The following is a 21,402-nucleotide window of genomic DNA, read 5'->3' on the forward strand; positions in this document are numbered from 1 at the left end:
GGCTTGGGAAGCTCCTTGAGAGTACGGGTCATGTCTGATTCAACCCTGACCTCTGTCCCTAAGTACTCTCTGGCATGCAGTTGGAGCTCAGTAAATGTTCGTTGGATCTAATTGTTCCTAAGTTGTCACTATGTGTGTGACATGTAAGTCGAGGGGAGCCTTCGTTTTCTGTGTGAAACCCTCATGGATGGGGATCCATCTCCTCTTTATTTCTGTGGCTCTTTCTTCCCAATCAACCCTCTGCTCTGTGTGCAGTAGGTGTACAATAAATGATTTCTTGAAACAATAGAGCGTTGAGATTTACCAGAGTCGGCCTGTTCAAGTCACTTTACTTGCCGTGCAACCTTGGGCAAGTCACTGTACCTCTCTGAGCCTAGGTTTTCTGCCTAAATCCTATGGCTGTTGTGAGGATAAGAGGATACATGTAAAGTGCTTAGTAGATCAACAGCTCTCATCCTTACTGGTGAACTCTCATGGATCTTTTGCGGAATAAGTAGGAAGAAATTCTTTGGTGAGATTAGGATGGTGACTAAGTAGGGTGAAAAGACCCAATCCAAGTCTGGGGGTCCAGACACCCGGCCAAGCCTGGGTACTCCCTCGGGGAGGCAGCATGGGGGCCGGGAGGTGGGAAGAGGGTGGGATCCTTGTTCCTTACATGGTCCTCAGGGTGGAGCTGGCAGACCTGAGCAGGAGTGCCTCTGGCATGGTCCCTGAGGGGTGGCCACACCCTGCGAGCTCACCGGGGAGAGAGTGAGAACCTCAGAGAGCTTGTCCCAGCATTCCCCGGGAAAGCCGCATCAGCCCCAGAGAGTTCCAGCACCACAAAACCATCCTGCAATAGAGACACAGCGTGAGTCACCTTGCGGCCTGGCTGGGCTAAGGGGGCACCTGCCCTCCTTCCTGGACACGACTCACTGGCTCCCGGCCTCGGTACCGGACTGCAATTTACCGCCTCCTAAGCCCACATGCTCTAATCGCATCAGTAACAACGCAGCATTGCAGGAGGTGGCTGCCTTCGGGCTCCGGGCTCTCTAGTCCCCAGGACCAATCGGTCACCAGGATGAGCAAATACATCAAATTCTTGGGCCTCCTGGTTTGTAAAGACTCTTGCCCACTATTGGCAACCGTCCGGCCCCACACCCCCGTTTCTTGTTCTGGTTCTCACCTCTCTCTGCTCTGGGGGCAAAGGGAGAACCCTACTTCTATACGTCACAGGATGTTTTCAGTGGAGGGCGATACCCAAATACTTCCCAAATCCTAAAAACCCCAAGTAGGGAGAGGAGCAGTGCCTCCTCCAAATCCCATGGTCCTGGCCACAAAGGCTGGTCCCTCTGCACAGGCTGGAGCTCTCAACAGTGACCTAGTCTGCAGCGCTGCTTCCCACTGGTTTCCCCATTCCCCTGCACGGTGGACCCCACGTCCCCCACTGCTCTTTAGTCTGCATGACCTGCCTGTCTCACCTTAAAGATCAGTGCCCCTGAAATCTCTCTTGTGATTCCTGACTCCCAACCGGAAGACCCCCCACCGAGGACTTAGAGAGGACTGCATGCCGCGAGGGTCTGGCTGCTGCAGGGCACTCACCTTCCTCCTTGGGGCTGGCAGGCACAGAGCTCAACATCCCCTGTGCTCCTTCAGCTAAAGCATCATGGGTGTCAGAGCCAGTGCTGCCGGGTCCCCTGGTTCCAGGTGATGATGCAGTGGGGCTGGGCGTCAGTGGGGACCCGCCCCATCCTGCCTTGGGCCTGCGGGTGAGGTGTGGCCCCAGATACCTTTAACCCATCTGGCTCAGGTCCTAGCTGCTCACCTGTGAGGCTTACCTAAAGAGGGCAGGAGGCAGGGGAGGGGTCTAGACGCCAGTGCAGGTGGGTATGTTGGCTGTCATCCTTGGTAGAGCCACACAAGGACACTGTTCCTGCCACTGGGCCCCCCACCTGGAGCCAGCCCTGGGCCCCAGGGGCTGGGCAGGAGGTTTGACCTTTTTTTTTTTTTTTAACTTTTCTTTACTAAATGCACGTATTGTGCCAAGTGCTTTATGTGCGTTAGCTCTTTGCATTCTCCCAACAACCTAATATGGAATGTAGTAATAGTCTCATTTTGCAGGCGAGGTGACAGAGGCCCAGAGAGTTTTAGACTTGTTCAGTGTCACACACCCAGCAAGAGGCAGAGATGGCATTTGAAATCCGGGTCTCCATAACTGGCCCTGAAACCAGGACACCACATAAGCTAGATGTAACCATTATTTGCATCATAAAATTCAGCCAGGACTTCCCTGGTGGCACAGTGGTTGAGAGTCTGCCTGCCGATGCAGAGGACACGGGTTCGTGCCCCGGTCCGGGAAGATCCCACATGCCGCAGAGCGGCTGGGCCCGTGAGCCATGGCCACTGAGCCTGCGCGTCCGGAGCCTGTGCTCCACAGCGGGAGAGGCCACAACAGTGAGAGGCTTGCGTACCGGAAAAAAAAAAATTCAGCCAACAGCTCCATCTCATTGCCTCTGGCAAGCCCCTCTTCCATGGTAACAATATCTCTGCACGTTGCCCTCTTGTCCTCAAACGCCCCCTCCACTTGCACCTCATTCCAGAGACTCTCAGGTTTGTGGCATTAAACCTGCATCTTCTAAAACCTGGGCCATGCTCTCTAGAAACCCCCCTCCCAACCACTGTGCTGTTTCGCCTCCCACTCCCATCACCCCAGAGTTACCTCCCCACCTTAGTTTTCACCCGCCAACTGCCTTGGGGTGAGTGGGGATTGGATGAAGTAAAAAAATGGAGGCAGTCCCACTGGGTGTTAGGGGGAACTTAAGTCCTAATTCGAAGGCTAAGAGTCAGGGCATAGCAGCAGGATGGGGCAGGAGTTATTCCCAGGCCCTCCACCCAGTCAGACGGTAGATGATTTCCAGATTGCTACACTAAGCTGGCATCTCACTACCAGCACACCAACCTCAAGAGAATTCTGCCCTTTCAAATTCCAGTTTGTTTTTTGGCTGCACTGCGTGGCACGTGAGGTCTTAGTTCCGCAACCAGGGATTGAAACTGTGACCCTGCATTGGAAACGCGGAGTCTTAACCACTGGACCACCAGGGAAGTCCCAAATTCCAGTTTCTTAATGGCCTTTTCCCCCAGTGATCCTTGTCCACTGCCACCTCAGGGCACCTTGACAATTTGGGTTCAGGGTGTTGGTCCTGAGCCTCCCATGAGTTATGAGCCCTTTGAGAAACTGCTGGAAGCCCTCCCCTGGCCCCACCATCAATGTTTGCAGATGCTCTCTTGCAGTTTCAGGGCACCCAGGGGGCTTGGGAAGCCCATGCTATATTAACAACCAACCCAGTGAACCCCAGAAGGGAATGCAGACTCTTCCTCTGTCCTGAAGAGAATACAGGCTGCCCCTCTTCTCCTCCTCCCGCTTTCCTAGTGAGGACAGAGCATTGTTGTTGATGATAGGAGTTGGCACTGGGGGTCGATGTGGGTGGGCATGGTGGAAGAAGTGTCTTCACTTCGGGGGGCTAGCAGGAACATGTGTCCAGATCCCTCAGCCCCTCCCGGGCAGCTCGACAGCCACTCTGGATGTAGAGCTCCCAAACTGACGAGGAGTGGGGGCAAATGGGCTTATTCTAGGCAGGAAGGCTTGGGAAATGTGTCATCTTCCCTTTCTAACCCCTAGCACAGGGAGATCAGCTCGTGCTTTGTGACCACCTAGAGGGGTGGGATAAGGAGAGTGGGAGGGAGGGAGATGCAAGAGGGAAGAGATGTGGGGACATACGTATATGTATAACTGATTCACTTTGTTATAAAGCAGAAACTAACACACCATTGTAAAGCAATTACACTCCAATAAAGATGTAAAAAAAAAACAAAACAAAACAGAAAAGCCACAAGGTTGCCTCCCCCTGGCAGAAGCTTCCAACTGTTCTTCAGACTCTTCCTCCTCCCAGAAGCCCTCTGGGAGGGACCCCCAGCTCTCATGTTTCTTCCTGGAGCTGCCCTGGCTGAGCCCATCCCAGAGCACTTAACATTGAGAGTCTGGGTGTTACTTTTTAAAACATAATTGTCTACCATGAGATAAAAACCTTAAGCCCATATTCTCAGAGCTGGAAATGATCTCTCCCCGCCCCATGACGGACGGCTCTGCGACTCTCCTCCTTCCTACTATGATTATTGACTGAGTGCCTCCTCTGCAGACATTGCAGGGGCCCTGGGGGCAGAGGTGAGCCCAGTGAGCCTAGTCCCTGCCTGGAAGGCTTGGAGATGATGGGACTGACAGTCAAAAAACAAAGATGCATTCAAGGTCACTGTGGGGTCACCAGACCCAGGCTGAGGTAGGGGGTACAGCAAAATTAAAGGGAGAAATTTGGATAGGGGTGAAGGTTTATTTTATGAGAGGCAGAGGGTAAGCGTCCCAGGCAATGGTGCAGCAGGGGACGCTGGTGCAGACAGAAGAGGATACAGGGCCCTGGTCATAGACTCAGGCTGTGGACCGTCCCCGGCCTTGGTCCTCCAGCTCACAGGGGGACCTTGGCCGATGCAGAGATCTTTTGGGGATCCATGGTCTCTTGGAAAGGGTGAGGACGGGGCAAGGGTGGTCTAAGACATATCCCCCCAGATCCACCAGAAGGAACATATTTGGGACAGGCACTCAGGGGCCCTTGACTGTGACTGAGCCCCCAGTCTAAGGGCCCAACAGCAGAGTGTTTGCTGAGAGGCCAAAGGCTAGTCCCAGCTTCACCTTGGCTCCCACCATCCATGGTGGTGGGGCCGTCCCGCCAGCCAGCTGACTTCTAACCCAATTGGCAGTGGCTCAGTGTTTAACCCTGTCTAGCTAATCACACAGTCTGCACGGTCACACTGAACTCCCCTGCAAAGCCTGGAAGGAGTCTGGTCATGCCCAAGACAGGTCCCTGGGCACTGGGACATCTGGATTCTAGCCCAGGTTCTGCCTTAGTTGGGTAAACTTGGGCAAGTTCCTGGTCCTCTCTGGGACTCAGTTTCCTCAGGTAAGTCACAGACAGAGGGCCTTCCAGTTTTCTGTCTATGACTGGTGATTTGGGGGCCTGAGCTGGAATTCTGCTGCACCAGGCAGAGACAAGGCTACGAGGTTGGATGTTACTAGGCTCCCAGGCCTGAGGAGCCGGGGGAAAACAAGGCAAGAATAACGATAGTAATGGCTAATAGCTAACAGGTATGCAGCACTAACTGTGCGCCAGGCAATGTTCTGTGCACCTTACACATATATTAATGCATTTAATCCTCACAACAGCCCCGTAAGGTAATTCCTATCACTATCCCCACTTTACAGATGAGGAAACTGAAGTACAAGGAGATTATGTAACTTGCTCAAGGTCTTTCAGTTAGCAGAGTAGAATGCAAATTTGCGCAAGTGGGCTTCAGTGTTTATGCTCTTAACCAACAGGCTATACCTCAATAGTCTCAGGTCTACTGGGTGATTCGAGTGGGTGGGACAGGGGCAAAAGGGCGGGAAGTGTAGAAAGGTGGGCATCCCATGGTCCTCTAAACTCCTGCTTCCAATCATTCATCATTAGACCCTTCTTTACACCCTTCCTCCAAAATTTTGAAAAATTTTGTATATAGCCAAGGTTTAAACTGTCAAACCATTTTCTTATGTTGCATTGATGACAGACACAGATAACTGTCAATTGGTGTTTTGAATCATCGTTGGGAGAGCGGTGTGAAGCTTGGAGTTGACATAATTCCAACACAAAGCAAAGACTCCTAGAAAATTGCCATCTCCAATCACTTGCAATTTTTACATGAAGTACCATGAGTTTGACTTTGGGCACACTTCTGTTAGGACTTCAGCTACTCCATCTATAAAATGAAGGGGTGGAAGGGATAGTCTCTAAGTCCCAGCTCTGATGATAGGTGGTTTTCCATGTTTCTACTAAGGAGATGAGAGGAAGGAAGAATACTGCCCACTCCTTGGCCAGAGGAAATTCATGGTGCCAGGTTGGGGGCAAAGCTGGGAGTTAGACTTCTACCAACAGGGGTGTTGTGTCCCTGCAGCACATGAATGTTGGCTCCCAGACTTGGTCCCTGCCCTAGAGGAGCCCACAGTCTAAAGAGGAGGGTGAAGGAGAGAGGCACGTACATGGCCTGTATACAAGAGAGGTATCTGTGAGCATGGCAGGCAAGGGGGTCACGAGGTAGAGGCACAGCGCTGTGGGAGCCTGATCTTTTAGGGGAACATGGTTTCACTTTTTTAAAAGTGAGAACTAACATTTACTGAGCAATTAGTATGTGCCAGGTGCTGTTCCAATTGCGTTACATGTGTTAACTTATTTACTTATCTCAACGATCTTATAAAGTAGGTACTAAATTAGAATCCCCCATCTAATTGGAAATGGAAGGACAAAGAGATGAAGTAACTTGCTGAAGGTTATACAGCTTGTAATTGGAATAGTTGGGATTCAAATCCAGGCAATCTGATTCCAGATTTTATGTTCGGAACCACCACATGCTCTGCCTAAAATTGGGTGAGGCTCTCTGAAGCTCCTTATGCCTCTCCACACACTTCAGCAACATGGGTTTTCTTAGGAGCAACTGGCTCAGAAAGGCAGAGCATTGTGGCTGAGACACTAGTTTAATGCACATGTATTTAATTCTGCAAATCAGCATACTCCTGACATATCACAGTATCCACCATATAACAAAGAAATGATCAGACATCTGAAAAAGCAGGGAATGTGAGCCAAAATCAAGGGGAAGAAAACAGCCAATAGAAACAACTCAGGTATGATGCAGATGTTAGAATAAATATGCAAAGGCTTTAAAACAGCTACTAACACATGTTTGATAATTTAAAGAAAAAATGATAACTGATGAACAGATGGAGAATTGCAACATAAAAATAGAAAGTATAAGAAAAGTACAATCTCTGAAATGAAAAATTCACCAGATGAGCTTAACAGCAGATTGGAAACTACCCCCCCGCAAAAAAGTTCATGCACATGAAGGCAGAATAATAGAAATTATTTAATCCAAATACTAGAGAGAAAAAAGATTTTTTAATTGAACAGAATGAAACATCGTTGAAAGAAATTAACAAAGAGCTAAGCAAATGCAAAGGCATCTCAAGATCAAAACACTTAATATTGTTAAGTTGGCAATAATAATATTGTTAAGATAGCCTAATTGGGTATTCCCTGGTGGTGCAGTCGTTGGGAATCTGCCTGCCAATGCAGGGGACGCGGGTTTGAGCTCTGGTCCGGGAGGATCCCACATGCCGTAAAGCAGCTAAGCCCGTGCACCACAACTACTAAGCCTGTGCTCTAGAGCCCGCAAACCACAACTACTGAGCCCATGCGCCACAACTACTGAAGCCCACGCGTCTAGAGACAGTGCTCTGCAACAAGAGAAGACACCGCAATGAGAGGCTCATGCACTGCAATGAAGAGTAGCCCCCGCTCACCGCAACTGGAGAAGGCCCACGCGCAGCAACGAAGACCCAATGCAGCCAGGGATAAATAAATAAAATTAATTAATTAAAAAAAACTTTAAAAAAAAAAGATAGCCAAATTGATCTATCGGTCAACATAATCTCTATCAAAATCGTAGCTGGCATTTTGGCAGCAATTAACAAACCGGTCTAAAATTACTATGAAACTTCCAAAGACCCAGGATAGACGAAACAATCTTGAAAAAGACCGAAGTTGGAGGACCACACTTCTTGATTTCAAAACATACTATAAACCTACACTACAGTAATCAGGACAAAGTGATACTGGCATAGGATAGACATATAGATGAATGGAATAGAATATAGGATTCAGAAATCCACCTTCACATTTATAGTCAACTGATTTTCAACAAGGGTGCCATGCCAATTCAATGCAGGAAGTATACTTTTCAACAAATGGTACAAATCAACAAATGGTGCTGGGACAACTCAATATCCACATGCAAAAGAATAAAGTTGGACCCTTTCCTCATACCATACACAAAAAGTTAACTCAAAATGTATCAAAGACCAAAATGTAAGAGCTTAAACTGTAAAAATATTAGAAGAAAATCTATGTGGACTTAAGCTGTTATTTTTTTGTATTTTTGGGTTTTTTTGGCCACGCCACATGGCTTGCGGGATCTTAGTTGCCTGACCAGGGGTGGAACCCACACCCTAGGCAGTGAAAGCACAGAGGTGGACTTCAGTTAGGTAAAGCCTTCTTAGCTATGACACCAGAAGTACAAGCAACAAAACAAAAACAGGTAAATTGGACTACATCAAGATTAAACCTCTTAGTGCTTCAAAGGACACCATCAAGAAGGTGAAAAGATAACCCACAGAATGGAAGGAAATATCTGTAAATCATTTATCTGATAAGAGAATTGTATAGAATATATGAAGAACTCTAACAATTCAGCAACAACAAGAAAGGAAAGAAAAAAGAAAAATAACCCAATTAAAACTGGGCAATGATTTGAATAGACATTTCCCCAAAGAAGACATACAAATGGACAACAAGCACATTAAAGGATGTTCAACATCATCAGCTATCAGGAAATGCAAATCAAAACCAGAATGAGAAAACACTTCATACCCACTGGAATGGCTGTTTATAAAATACAGATACTGGGCTTCCCTGGTGGTGCAGTGGTTGAGAGTCCGTCTGCCGATGCAGGGGACACGGGTTCGTGCCCCGGTCCAGGATGATCCCACATGCTGCAGAGCGGCTGGGCCCGTGAGCCATGGCTGCTGAGCCTGCGCGTCCGGAGCCTGTGCTCCACAACGGGAGAGGCCACAACAGTGAGAGGCCCGCATACCGCAAAAAAATATATAATAAAATAAATAAAATAAACAAAATACAGATACTAACAGTGTTGGTGAGGATGTGGAGAAATTGGAACTCTTGTACACTGCTGGTGGTAATGCAGCTGCTTTGGAAAACAGTCTGCTAGTTCCTCAAAAGGTTATACATAGAGTTATAATATGACCAAACAATTCCACTTCTAGCTTTATACCCAAAAGAAATTAAAACGTATGTCCATACAAAAACTTGTACATAAATGTTCATTGGAGCATTATTCATAATAGCCAGAAAATGAAAACTCAAATGTCCATCAACTGATGACTGGGTAAACTTAATGTGGCATGTCCATACACTGGAACATTATTTGGCCATAAAAGGAATGCAGTACTGATACATGATACGACACAGATGAATCATGAAAATATCATGCTAAGTGAAAGAAGCCATTCGCAATAGATGATATATTATATCAGTTCATTTAAGTGAGAGGTCTAGAATAAGCAGATCTACAGAGACAAAAAGCAGATTTGTGGTTGCCTAGGGCTGGAGGCTTGAGGGGAAATGGAGAGTGACTGCTAATGGGTCTAGGGTTTCTTCTGGGGTAATGAAAATATTTTTAAATGGACTGTGGGGAATTCCCTGGAGGTCCAGTGATTAAGACTCCATGCTTCCACTGCAAGGGACAAGGGTTCATTCCTGGTCAGGGAACTAAGATCCCACATGCTTCACAGCACAGCCACAAAAAAGTAATAATAAAATAAAATGGACTGTGGTGATGTTTGCACAACTCTGAGAATATACTAAAACCCACTGGATTTTATACTTTAAATGGGTAAATTTTATGGCATGTAGTTTATATCTCAATAAAGTTGTTATATTAAAAAAAAATGAACAGACCCTCAGTTACCTGTGAGATAACATCAAATATCTTTCAAAAAACATCTTTCAAAATGAAAGCAAATATAAAATGGATAACCAACAAGGACCTCCTGTATAGCACAGGGAATTATACTCAATATCTTACAATAACCTCTAATGGAAAAGAATCTAAAACTATATATATATATATATGTATATATATATATATATATATATATATATATATATATATATCACTGAATCATTTTGCTGGACACCTGAACCTAACACAACATTGTAAATCAACTATATTTCAGTTAAAAATAAAGTGAAATAATGACATTTCATTTAAATGCAGGATGGGAGGATTTTTCACCAGCGCACTTCTGTGATGGTTTGAAATCATGTCTGCAAATTCTTTACACTATTCCCATCAATAGGCTGAGTTTTTTTCTCTTCTCCTTCAATATGGGATAGCCTTAATGACCAGCTTCTAAGAAATACAATGTAGTAGAAGTGACACTATGTAATTTCCAAAGCTAGATCATAAAAGGTGATACGGTTTTCACCTGACTCTCTCAGGATACACGCTTTTTGGATCCCTGACCCACCATGTCAGAAATCTGGCTACCCTGAAGCCACCATGAAGGAGACCTTGTGAAGAAGCTACATAGAAATAGAGATACTGAGGCTCCCCAGCTGTTCCCAATCCCAGCTTATTGAGTCTTACCACCTCAGGCATCAGACATATGAGTAAAGAAAACTTTGAGATGGCCCTGGGCCCAGCCACCAGCTGTCATGTCAAGAAGACACTTAAGCAGCCTATAGAGAGGTCCACTGGCAAAACTAAAGTCTCTGGGCAACACCAATGTAGTAAGTTGAAAAATGCCCCACCCCCCTGCAAATATTCATCTCCTAATCTCTGGAAACTGAATATTATCTTACATGTCTTTACATGCCTCTCCTCCCCACCCCCTAAAAAAGGATTCTGCAGATGTGATTAAATTAAGGATCTTGAGACAGGGACATTATCCTGGATTATCCAGGTAGGCATTAAATGCACTCACTTGTATCCTTACATGAGGGAGGCAGAAGGAGATTTGACACACACACAGAAGAGAAGGCAATGTGACCACAGAGGCAGAGATTGGAGTGGTGCGACCACAAGCCAAGGGTGGATGCGGGTAGCCTCCAGGAGATGGAAGAGGCCAAGAACGGACTCCCTCCTAGAGCCTCTGGAGGGAGCACAGCCCTGCTGACACCTTGATTTAAGCCCTGTGAAACTGATTTCAGACTTCTGGCTTCCAGAACTATGAAAGAATAAAGTTCTGTCTTAAACCACCAAGCTTGTGGTAATTTGTTAAAGTGGCAACAGGAAACTAACACAGCCAGTGAGGAACAGAGGTCTACCAACGACCTTATAAGTGAGCTTGAAAGAGGGTCTTCCAATTCCAGATGAGTATTACCCTGGCTGACATCTTGGCTGTAACCTCATGAGAGACCCTGAGCCAGAACCACTTAACTAAGTTGCTCCTGAATTACTGACCCATATAAACCATGAGAGATAATAAATGATTGTTGTTGGTTTGAGGCACCACAGTTTTGAGTGATTTGTTAAGCAGCAAGAGATTAACTAGGACACCTTCACTACAAGAAATGCTATAGGGATTTATTCGGGCTGATAGGAATTACACCAGATGAAAACATGGATTTACAAGAAGGAATGAAGATCAGTGGAAATAAATATATTAGAAACAAGACAAGGATGCCCACTCTTACTACCTCTATTCAGCATTATATTGGAGGTCCTAGCCTGTGCCATAAGGCAAAAAAAAAAAAAAAAAAAATTAAAAGGCAAAATGATTGGAAGTAAAAGAAGTAAAACTATCTTTTAAAATAGGTAACAAAATTGTATATATAAAAAAATCCTAGGGGATCTATAAAAAGAAACACTAGGGCTTCTCTGGTGGCGGCGCAGTTGTTGAGAGTCTGCCTGCCGTTGCAGGGGACAAGGGTTCGTGCCCCAGTTTGGGAAGATCCCACATACCGCAGAGCGGCTAGGTCCGTGAGCCATGGCCGCTGAGCCTGCACGTCTGAAGCCTGTGCTCTGCAATGGGAGAGGCCACAACAGTGAGAGGTCTGCATACCGCAAAAAAAAAAAAAAAAAAGAAACACTAGAACTAATAAATTAATTTAGTAATATCACAGGATACAAGGTCAATTTTTTTTAAATCGATTGTATTTTTATATAAATAACAAATTATTAGAAAATTAACTTTAAAATACAATTTACATAGTATCAAAACCCATACAATTCTTAGGAACAAATATAGGAAAAAAGGTGTAAGACATCTACAACTGAAAACTACAAATCATAGTTGAGAGAAATCAAAGACCTAAGTAAATGGAAATACACACCATGTTCATTGATCAGGATATTCTCCCCAACTTGAAATATAGATTCAGTTCATTCTCAGTCAAAATTCCAGCAGTCTTTTTTGTTGCGACTGACAAGATAATTCTAAAATTTGCATGGAAATACAAAGGAGCTATTGTGCTAGTAACCTATTATTCCATAACAAGTATCCCAAAACGTGGTGACTTAAAAAACAAGCATTTATTATCTTACAGTTTCTGTGGGTTAGACATCTGGGTGTGGCTTAACTGAGTGCCTCTGGCTCAAAATCTCTTGTGATGTTGTCATCAAACTGTCAGCCAGGGCTGTGTTCTCATCTGAAGGTTCAACTGGGAGAGGATCTGCTTCCAAGCTCACTCATGGGGTTGTTGGCAGAATTAAGTTCCTTGCAGGTTGTTGGGCTGAGGGTCTCAAATCCTTACTGGTTGTTGACCAGAGGGTTCCCTCAGGCCCTTGCCACGTGGGCCTCTCCCTCAGAGCAAGCAAGTAAGAAAATGAGGGAGAGCAGTAAAAATGAAATCATGGTCTTTTTGTAACCAAATCTCTGAAATGAAATTCCATCACTTTTGCCATATTCTACTTCTTAGAAATGAGTTACTAGGTTGGCCCACATTCAAGGGTAGGGGATTACACAAGAATACAGAAGGTAAGACTCATTGAGGAGCATCTTAGAGGCGTCTACTGCTCCCAGGATAACCAAAACAATCTTGAAAAAAAAAAAAGAACAAAGTTGGAGGACCAACACTATCTGATTCAAGACTTAATATAAAGCTATAGTAATGAAGACAGTGTGTGTTGACATAAATATAGAAAAATAGTTCAATGGAAGGAAATCCAGAAATAGGTCCCTACATATGGACAGTTGACTTTCTTTTTTTTTTTAAAAAAAAAAAAAAAAGGAGCCACAGCAATTTAATACTGAAAAAAAAAATCATTTTCAACAAATGGCACTTGAATAACTGGATAAAAATGTGGGAAAAAAGAAAATATTAATTTGAGATGGGTCATAGGCCTAAATGTAAAGGCTAAAGCTTTTAGTAGAACACATAGAATAAAGTATCTTTGTGACCTTAGTACAGGCCAAGATTTCTTAGAGAGGATGCAAAAGCACTAACCATAAAAGAAATACTTAGATAAATTAGATTTATCAAATAAAAAGATGTTTGCTCATCAAAAGACAGCATTAAGGAAATGAAGATAAGCCACAAACTGGGAGATAATATTTTCCATACAAGTATCTAGTTAGGGACTGATATCCAGAATATACAGAGAAATCTCTGCAAATCAGTAATAAAAGGATTAAGAACACAATTATAAAATGGTCTAAAGATCTGGATAGACACTTCACAAAAGAAGATATAGAAATGGCCAATAAGCACATGAAAACAAGCTCAACATCATTATCAGGGAAATTAAAACCACAATGAGATACCACTATTCGACCACCAGAATAGGTAAAATTAAAAAGACTAACAATATTTAGTGTTGACAAAGATTTGGAGCAACAGAAACTGCTCTTGGTGATGGCATGACCACTTTGGAAAACTTCTGGTGGCTTCTTTAAACATATACCTATCTTCTGATACAACAGTTGTATTTCTAGGGTCTTCTCCAAGGAAATGAATATATATGTCCACAGAAAACCTTATACAAGAAAGTTCACAGCAGCTTTACTAATAAAATCCCCAAACTGGAAACAACTCAAATGTCCTCAACAGGAAAATGGACAAACAAATCGTGGTCTAGCCACTCGGCGGCATTCTACTCAATGGTACAAAAGAATGAACTACTGAAACACTTCACACATGGAGGAATCGTGCAAACGTCATGATGAGTGAAAGGAGCCAGACATAGAAAAGTACATACTGTGTGATTCCATTTATACAATGTTCAAGAACCGCCAGGAAACAGTGGCTGTTCAAAACTGGTTTGCTTAAGGACAAACGGGGGTGAGAGCAGACTAGAACGGAGCAGAGAGGACATTCTGGGCCGATGAAAACGTCCCATATTTCTACTGAGTTGTTGATTACAGGGGTGTATACTTTTTGTCAAAAGTCATCAAATTATACTCACATCTGTACATTTCACTCTATGAAAATTTTGCTTACACACAACCTATTATATTTTGCAGATGTAAATTCTTATTTTACAGCTGCTTGGGGCTAGAGTCCAAGCTAGGTCCTAGATGTCCTTCACATGGTGCAACCTTTGCAGTTTCCAAAGCACCTTCCCAGCCCTGACTTTAAATGTTCCTCACAGGCTCCTTTGCAAGGAGCCAGGGCTGCCTGGGGAGGAGGGCTAGAGCCAGGACCCAGAGGGCACTCATAGAACCCAGGGTGATATAGGACTTTCTCCCACTATCACTGCCCATGTCTTTTGCAGGACAAAGAGATAAGTAGTGAGTTCCTCATCCCTGGAGGTATTCAAGTCAGGGTAGGTTGACAGTATGTGAATGTTGTGACAGAGTGGGTTAGACTCAGTGACCTAAAAAACCCCCACTGGCCTGAGAGCCTACCATTCAGGGACTTGCCTAGGGACAGAGTGAGTCAGCTTCTGGCCCAGCATTCTGACTCCAGGCCAGCTTGGGCTCTACTGACCCCAGCCAGTGACTCTACAGCCCCTGCAGGAACTCAGTGCTGGCCTAGGCTCATCTGCATCCTGAAAGCATACAGACTTGTATTCAGGTGTTTAGGACCGGGACTTCACTGGTGGTCCAGTGGTTAAGAATCCACCTGCCAATGTAGGGGATGCGGGTTCTATTCCTGGTTGGGGAACTAAGTTCCCACATGCCACGGGGCAACTAAGCCCAGGTGCCGCAACTACTGAGCCCATGTGCTCTGGAGCCCATGTGCCACAACTAGAGAGAAGCCTGCCCATGCACTCCGGAGCCAGCCCGCCACAGCTAGAGAGCACGCGCACCACAGCTACTGAGCTCGTGCACTCAGCACCACAACTAGAGAGAAGCCCGCGCACCGCAATGAGGAGTCGCTACAAAAGATTCCGCGTGCCACAGAGAAGATCCCACATGCAGCCGCTAAGACCCAATGTAGCCAAATAAATAAAATAAATAAATAATCGTTAAAAAAAAAAAAAAAAAAGAGGTCTATGCCCAGGGTTACTTTGCCCCAGGGATTCTGACTTCTGGGATGTGCCCTGCCCTTTATCCTGGGACTTTTGACCTTGCCTTCCTGTGGTACTTATAATATACTCCCACATCCTCTGTCCTGTGCCGACTGGTCTTTTAGTTTCTCAAACACTGCAAGCTCCTCAGGGCCTTTGCACGTGCTATGCCCTTTTCTTAGAAACATCTTTCCCTACCAACTCCTACTCCTCTTTCAGGTCTCAGCTTAAATGTTACTTTTCCCAAGGAAGACTTCACCAACCTCTGAGTCAGATATTAAGAAATTAAACATTTTCCATTTTAATAATTTTTAAGTATGGAATTCAGTAGCAATGGCCACATTCCCTCTTTTTTCCCCTTAATTCTTTCATGGCACCTTTTGCACTTATAGTTTAATAAGTAATTGTATAATTATTGGGACTTCCCTGGTGGTGCAGTGGTTAAGAATCCGTCTGCCAATGCAGAGGACACGGGTACAAGCCCTGGTCTGGGAAGATCCCACATGCCGCGGAGCAACTAAGCCCATGAGCCACAACTACTGAGCCTGCGCTCTAGAGCCTGCAAGCCACAACTACTGAGCCTGCGTGCCACAACTACTGAAGCCTGCACGCCTAGAGCCCATGCTCCACAACAAGAGAAGCCACCGCAATGAGAAGCCCGTGTACCACAATGAAGAGTAGCTCTCGATCGATGCAACTAGAGAAAGCCCGTACTCAGCAATGAAGAATCAAAGCAGCCAAAAATTTACAAAAAAAAAAAAGATAATTATATAATTATTTGTTCTTGTCTGTCTTTGCTGCAAGTATGTTAATTCCTTAAGTTGGGGCTTGTTTTGTTTTCTATGATATTCTCTTAGCATAGTACCTGACATATTCAACAATAAATAATTTTGAATAGATGAATGTATACTTATGAAAACAGATAGATAATAAAGATACCAAAATAAGAGGGAAAAGGCAACTCTACGATAGCCATTTCTCATATTATGGGGAAGTGAGGGGGAGGAAGTTGAGAAAACTAGAAGGCCCTGGACATTCCATATTCTTAAGGACGCCTGTATCATTTCCATAGCATTTGCATTAGGTTTGTTCCTCCCAGGCTTGCACACCCCAGAGATGGGGAGCTCACTCTCTATCATCCTTGGAAAGCTTTATCAGCGAGAACAGCCTTCTTCACTGGGCTTGCAGCAGCCTCCTGTGCCTGTCCCACACTCCTGGCTCTGAGGGAACTCCTCTCGGCACCCAGTCTTTGAGCAGGCAGGGCTGGAAGAGGCAGCTGGGAGCCCAGGGGGAATATGGTCAGTTGAGAGTTCATCATCCTTCCCTGGGCCAGACTCGACTCTGCAGGCTCCCTTCTCCTGGCGTCTGCCTCCCAACTCCAGCCTGTATTCACTGCTGCCAGAGTCACCTCCCAAAACTAGGCTCTGCTTCTGCTTCGACTGCTTCCACGCCTGCCAGGGCTCCTCTCTGCCTCTTCCTCTGGCTCTGGCAGCCCTCATGCCTGGCTGCCCCTAGTCTGGCCACACCAGCCTATCCAGACCTAGGAGTTAGCTTAGGAGTTAACCTGACTGGTCTGACGGCCACCTGTAACTCCTCCACAACCACAGCTTCAGTCCACAGGATGCCCCTGCCTACCACCAGGGCATCTACCACCCTTCAAACCCAGGATGAACTGTCTCCTTCTCTGGTTCTTCTGAAGCCCTTCCTCCAACCTGGGCTTCTTCAGGCTCAGGGAGGCTGGTGTCCCTCCTGCACCGAGAGTTTTACAGGGCTACGCCGATGGGTACTCCTGATGGATGGCATGGTCTACAGCCGCAGCCTCAAAGGACACAGAGCGCAAGCTGCCAGATCAGATCCTGACCCGTCTTGGCTCCAGCCCAGCAGACCCAGCCTCTCTTGGCCCTGGCCCGGCTCCCTCCCTCCAACCCTGCAAGTGGTATGGCACAAAAGGGAATTCGTGTGGGTCAGCCTGGTGTGCAAACCCTCCTCTTCCCAGTCTCCACCTCCCTGATCTCCGGCCTCCCCTCTGCAACCCTGGGAAGGGGAAGGGGGTAAGATAAGGCCCCTCTCAGGCTATTGGAGGAATGTAGGCCCACCCTCCCCCAGGAGCAGCAGCCAGCCCATGGCCACAAGGCCAGGACAGATAGGCAAGCCTGAGATAGAGCCCTTTGCTGCTGGGGCTGGCCTGGAGGGGCATCACAGCAGCTGTAACAGCCTCTGACTTGAGAACAATGTTAAACAAGGGTTCAAAGTTCTTTCCTCATGACTACTCTGCAAGGCCGACAGAGCAGGCATTCTCATCCCCATTTGATAGATGGAGAAACTGAGGCTCAGAGAAGCTCAACAACTTACCCGAAGTCGCTAAGCAAGAAAGCAGGGGGACTGACCTTCTGAGTTTTCAGCCCTCCCTTCCCCCACAGGGCTCCTCACCTACCTACCCTTAGCAGCCCTGCCCCAGCCTGGGGCTCTCTGCTGCTTCTCTTTTATGGAGTCTGCAAAGCAGGTCCAGGCCTCTGTGAGCCCATTCCCCAGGGTGAGGGAATTCCAGCCAGCCCACATTGAGGGCCCCACTGACCCTCCCAGGGAGGGGGCTGGACCTCATGCTCTTGGAGGTCTTGAAGGTAAGGAGCCCCTGCTTCTGGCAGGACAGGAGTCCATTCTCCGTCGGCAGACCCGGGGCAGGGCCCAGGCCTCTAGCCCTGGGAGGGGCCTCTGCCCGTGAGGCACTTTCACATTTATTCCATTTGCTCCATCTTTCCTCCCTCGTAACCCCTCATTGAGAACAATGGCCATTCACTCTGTAGCTCAAACCCTGGCAACTTCTCCCCATAGGGCTCAGCCCCTGGCATTTCTCCCTTGTCCTTCTCCCCTTCCGCACTCCAGCCACCCAGGCCTCTCCCTTCCCTAAGTTCCCCATGTTCCTTCGCATATTCTCACCCTGGCAATGCTGGTCCCTTCTCCCGCATGGCCCTTCCTCTCTGACTGTTAGTGCCCTCCTGACCATCCAAGGCCTGTCTCAAGAGTCTCCCGTTGGAAGCTTCCCTCCTCCTCTTGGCCTGTGATCCTCCTGGGCACAGACCACAGGCATCTGGACCCTGGGGTTCCATGTGTCTGCCTTCTCCCTGCCTCCTGGTTGAGGGCTTCTTGGGCCAGGACTGGGTCTCAACTTCTCAGGATCTTACCACTCCTTGGAGGGACAGGGCCTGGGCCAGAGTGGGCACTAGTGAATGGCTGACAAATTGAATCCACTTCCTCTGAATCACAGATCAGCAGAACACATACAGCGGGAAGGCTTTGGGGAAAATTCAACCACTGCATTCATGTACAGACAGGGAAGCTGCAGCCCAGAGAGGCGCAGGGACCCACCAAGGTCACACAGCAAGCTGGAGCCGGATCCTCTGGCTCTCCCCTGTCCTTGTCTGTCATTGACCCCCACATGCCAAAGACCCCCTTGAGGAGACAGGGGGATATTCCTATTGACTGAAAACTTCTTCCTCCATCCACCCGCAGCCCCCTACTCGTGCCCTCATTCCTCGGTTGAGCCCCTCTTGGCCACACAGGGGAGTAGACAGTTTCAAGTGACACATGCCCCGGTCCAGGGCTTATTCCATTTAGAGATCATCCAGACCCTTCCCTTCATTTCCCAGATGAAGAGACTGAGGCTCAGAGAGTGAAGCAGCTTGCCCAGGTTCACACAGCAGAGTCAAGTCCAGAGCTCGGCCAGAGGCTCCATGGACAGAGGCCCACCTCCAACTTACCTGGTTCCCAAGTGTTCTTGGGTGGTTCCCAGGCTCGCATCCAGCCGGCTCTCCTGTGGGGTCACTCTGCTGTCCGGCATGCTGGGGTCCTGTGGGGGACAGCTGCGTCCGGCTCCAGAAGTGCACGGCACCCGCCGCGGGCATCTGCTGGAGAGAGAGCTGTCTCCCACTGCATGAGAGGTTGGCCTTGACTGGGTGGTGGGGGTTGGCTGGGGAGGCAGTGACTAGAGTGGACCAAAGAGACCCATTTCCTCTCTATTTTTAGAAGCTCAAAACACCCCTCAGCGGTGAAGTTGCTCAGGATTAAAACTTTCCTTTTCTTTGTGATTTTGTTTCACTCAAGACGAGGAGAATTTCAATGAAGCCAGTGTTCTTTTTCATGCAAATCCACTCTGGTTCTCCCAGGAAGTCTGGCCAATGGGCTCAGGGCTTCTGGGCCCCCAGAAAACCTCCTCACTGACTTTAAAAGGCCACGTCGTAGCCCAAGGGGTTCTCAGCACCAATCTGGATTCAGATCCTGCAGTGGCTGCTAACCTCGACTGCCCACATCCTGCAACCTTGCCTCACCGTCGGCTGGACGCAGCCCCAGGAAGGGGTTTCACCCGCACAGCCCACCTCCCCCAGGCCCTGCACTGGAGGCTGGGGATCCGAGGAGGACCTGTGGCTCTTGCCTTCAAGGAACCCCAGTCCAGGGGAAGGAAAGAGACATTTCCAACACTGAGGACTATGATATAGTTGACAGAAGCATTTGCACTGAAGCAGACGTGATAGAGGACCTAGGAACGTGACCACCCAGGGGCACCAAAATAGAAGTGTGGATCTGTTCCATCAGCTAAAGGAAAGAAGAGTACTGATGGTGGGTCTGCAGCATCTGTAAACAGATGTGGAAAATTCACGTAGGGCACGGTGGGTGGCGGGGGGCTTTCTCTGAGTACCAGAAATCTCCCCCTTAGTCTGTACTAGTTCCCTGCAGGAACAAAGTACCACGAGCTGGGTGGCTTAAAACAGAAATGTATTCTCTCACAGTTCTAGACGCCAGAAGTCTGAAATCAAGGGTTCATTAGGGCCATGCTCTCTCTAAAAGCTCTAGGGAAGAATCTTTCTTTGCCTCTTCTAGCTTCTGGTGGTTCCCAGAAATCCTTATGTTCCTTGGCTGGTAGATGTGTCCCTCCAATCTCTGCCTCTGTCTCCACATGACTGTCTGCCCTCTGTGTCTAGGTCCCTATTTTCTCTTAAGGACAACAGTCATTGGACTAGGGCCTACCCTAATCCAGTATGATATCATCTTCACTAATTATATCTGTAAAGAGCCTATTTTCAAATAGGGTCACACTCCAAGGCTCTGGGTGTGCGTGACTTTTGGGGCACATGATCCGACTGGTACAGCCTGAATACAGGAGGCGTTGATGGAGATTCTACGAGATGCCCCAAAAGGGGTCAGCGGGTTCAGCGGGGTCACAGGTCTTAACTGGTAGAGGCAGGTGGCTGAGAAAGAGCTTGCCTGAATCCATGAAAATTCAGAGCATGGACCCTAGGACTGCCTCCCAATACATTGAAGGCACATTAGACAGGAGGCCTGGAGGCTGGCTTTGACTCCCGAATCTTCCACTGACCCCTTCTCCCCATGACCTTGGGCAGGTCTCTGCCCCTCTCTGGGCCTTAATTTAACTGTTTGGATCATGAGGATGGTGGCTGCCAGCTCCAACTGGACATGAGAAGGTGATGGGGAGAGCCGTGCTCATGGGCTGATTGAATGTGCCCAGTGGGACATCATTGTGAGTGATAAGTGGTGAGGCACCACCCAAGGGGAAACTGAATCAGAGAAAAAAATGACATCAAGTTCTTAACTTTTAAGTTCAAAAGCTTTGGTTAAGATGAAAACCTGGAAAGGTTTGGAAAAATGTATAATGAGGCAGAACAAGTTTCCCCTCCCCCAACCCCATCCCTCAGATTCTTAGGGATCCTGAGAGCTGGAAAAGGAAGAGAGTTCAAAAAGGAGGCCAGGACCTGGCAGGGGGGTGGGGGGTGGCTTGGAGAGGGGCTCCTGAGCCCTAAGGAGGGAAGGGGGTAGTGGGGTCTGAGGCTTCCCAAGAAAGTGACAAGGCCCTACAGTATGCAGTGCAGGCCACAGAGGAGATGGTTCCAAGGCACCAGGGCCGAGAGGGCCTGGGCAGTCCCGCTCCTCAATGCAGGCAGTGGGCCAAGGGTCCACATGAGGAGAGGGTAGGGTTGGCAGGCTGGCAACAGAGGCTGAGGGGAGCATGGGTACTCAGTGGTCTGGCGTGGAGGGTTGACCCCACCTGAGGACCAGGACCCCAAGTACATCTCACACGTAGGGTTGATGCTGGGACATGGTGCTGAGGGGAAGGACAGGGAACCGCTGAGTCTGATTTAGCTGAGCTTTAAAAATAGTTAACGGGGCTTCCCTGGTGGCGCAGTGGTTGAGAGTCCGCCTGCTGATGCAGGGGATGCCGGTCCGTGCCCCGGTCCGGGA

The 21,402-nt window shown here is 47.5% G+C and overlaps 1 protein-coding gene across 1 annotated transcript in view; it reads right to left on the reverse strand.

The window, feature by feature from the left end:
• ACSBG1 (acyl-CoA synthetase bubblegum family member 1) overlaps nt 1-19,045 on the reverse strand; it is a 48,776-nt gene extending 29,731 nt beyond the window's left edge. Inside the window, exon 1 of the mRNA XM_032623511.1 lies at nt 18,909-19,045. Coding sequence (XP_032479402.1) covers nt 18,909-18,988 — 80 coding nt within the window. The 5' untranslated portion in view covers nt 18,989-19,045. The remainder of the gene's footprint in view (nt 1-18,908) is intronic.
• Nucleotides 19,046-21,402: the final 2,357 nt, after the last annotated feature.

Source organism: Phocoena sinus, chromosome 2 (genome assembly GCF_008692025.1).
Source record: "Phocoena sinus isolate mPhoSin1 chromosome 2, mPhoSin1.pri, whole genome shotgun sequence".
Lineage (NCBI taxonomy): Eukaryota > Metazoa > Chordata > Mammalia > Artiodactyla > Phocoenidae > Phocoena > Phocoena sinus.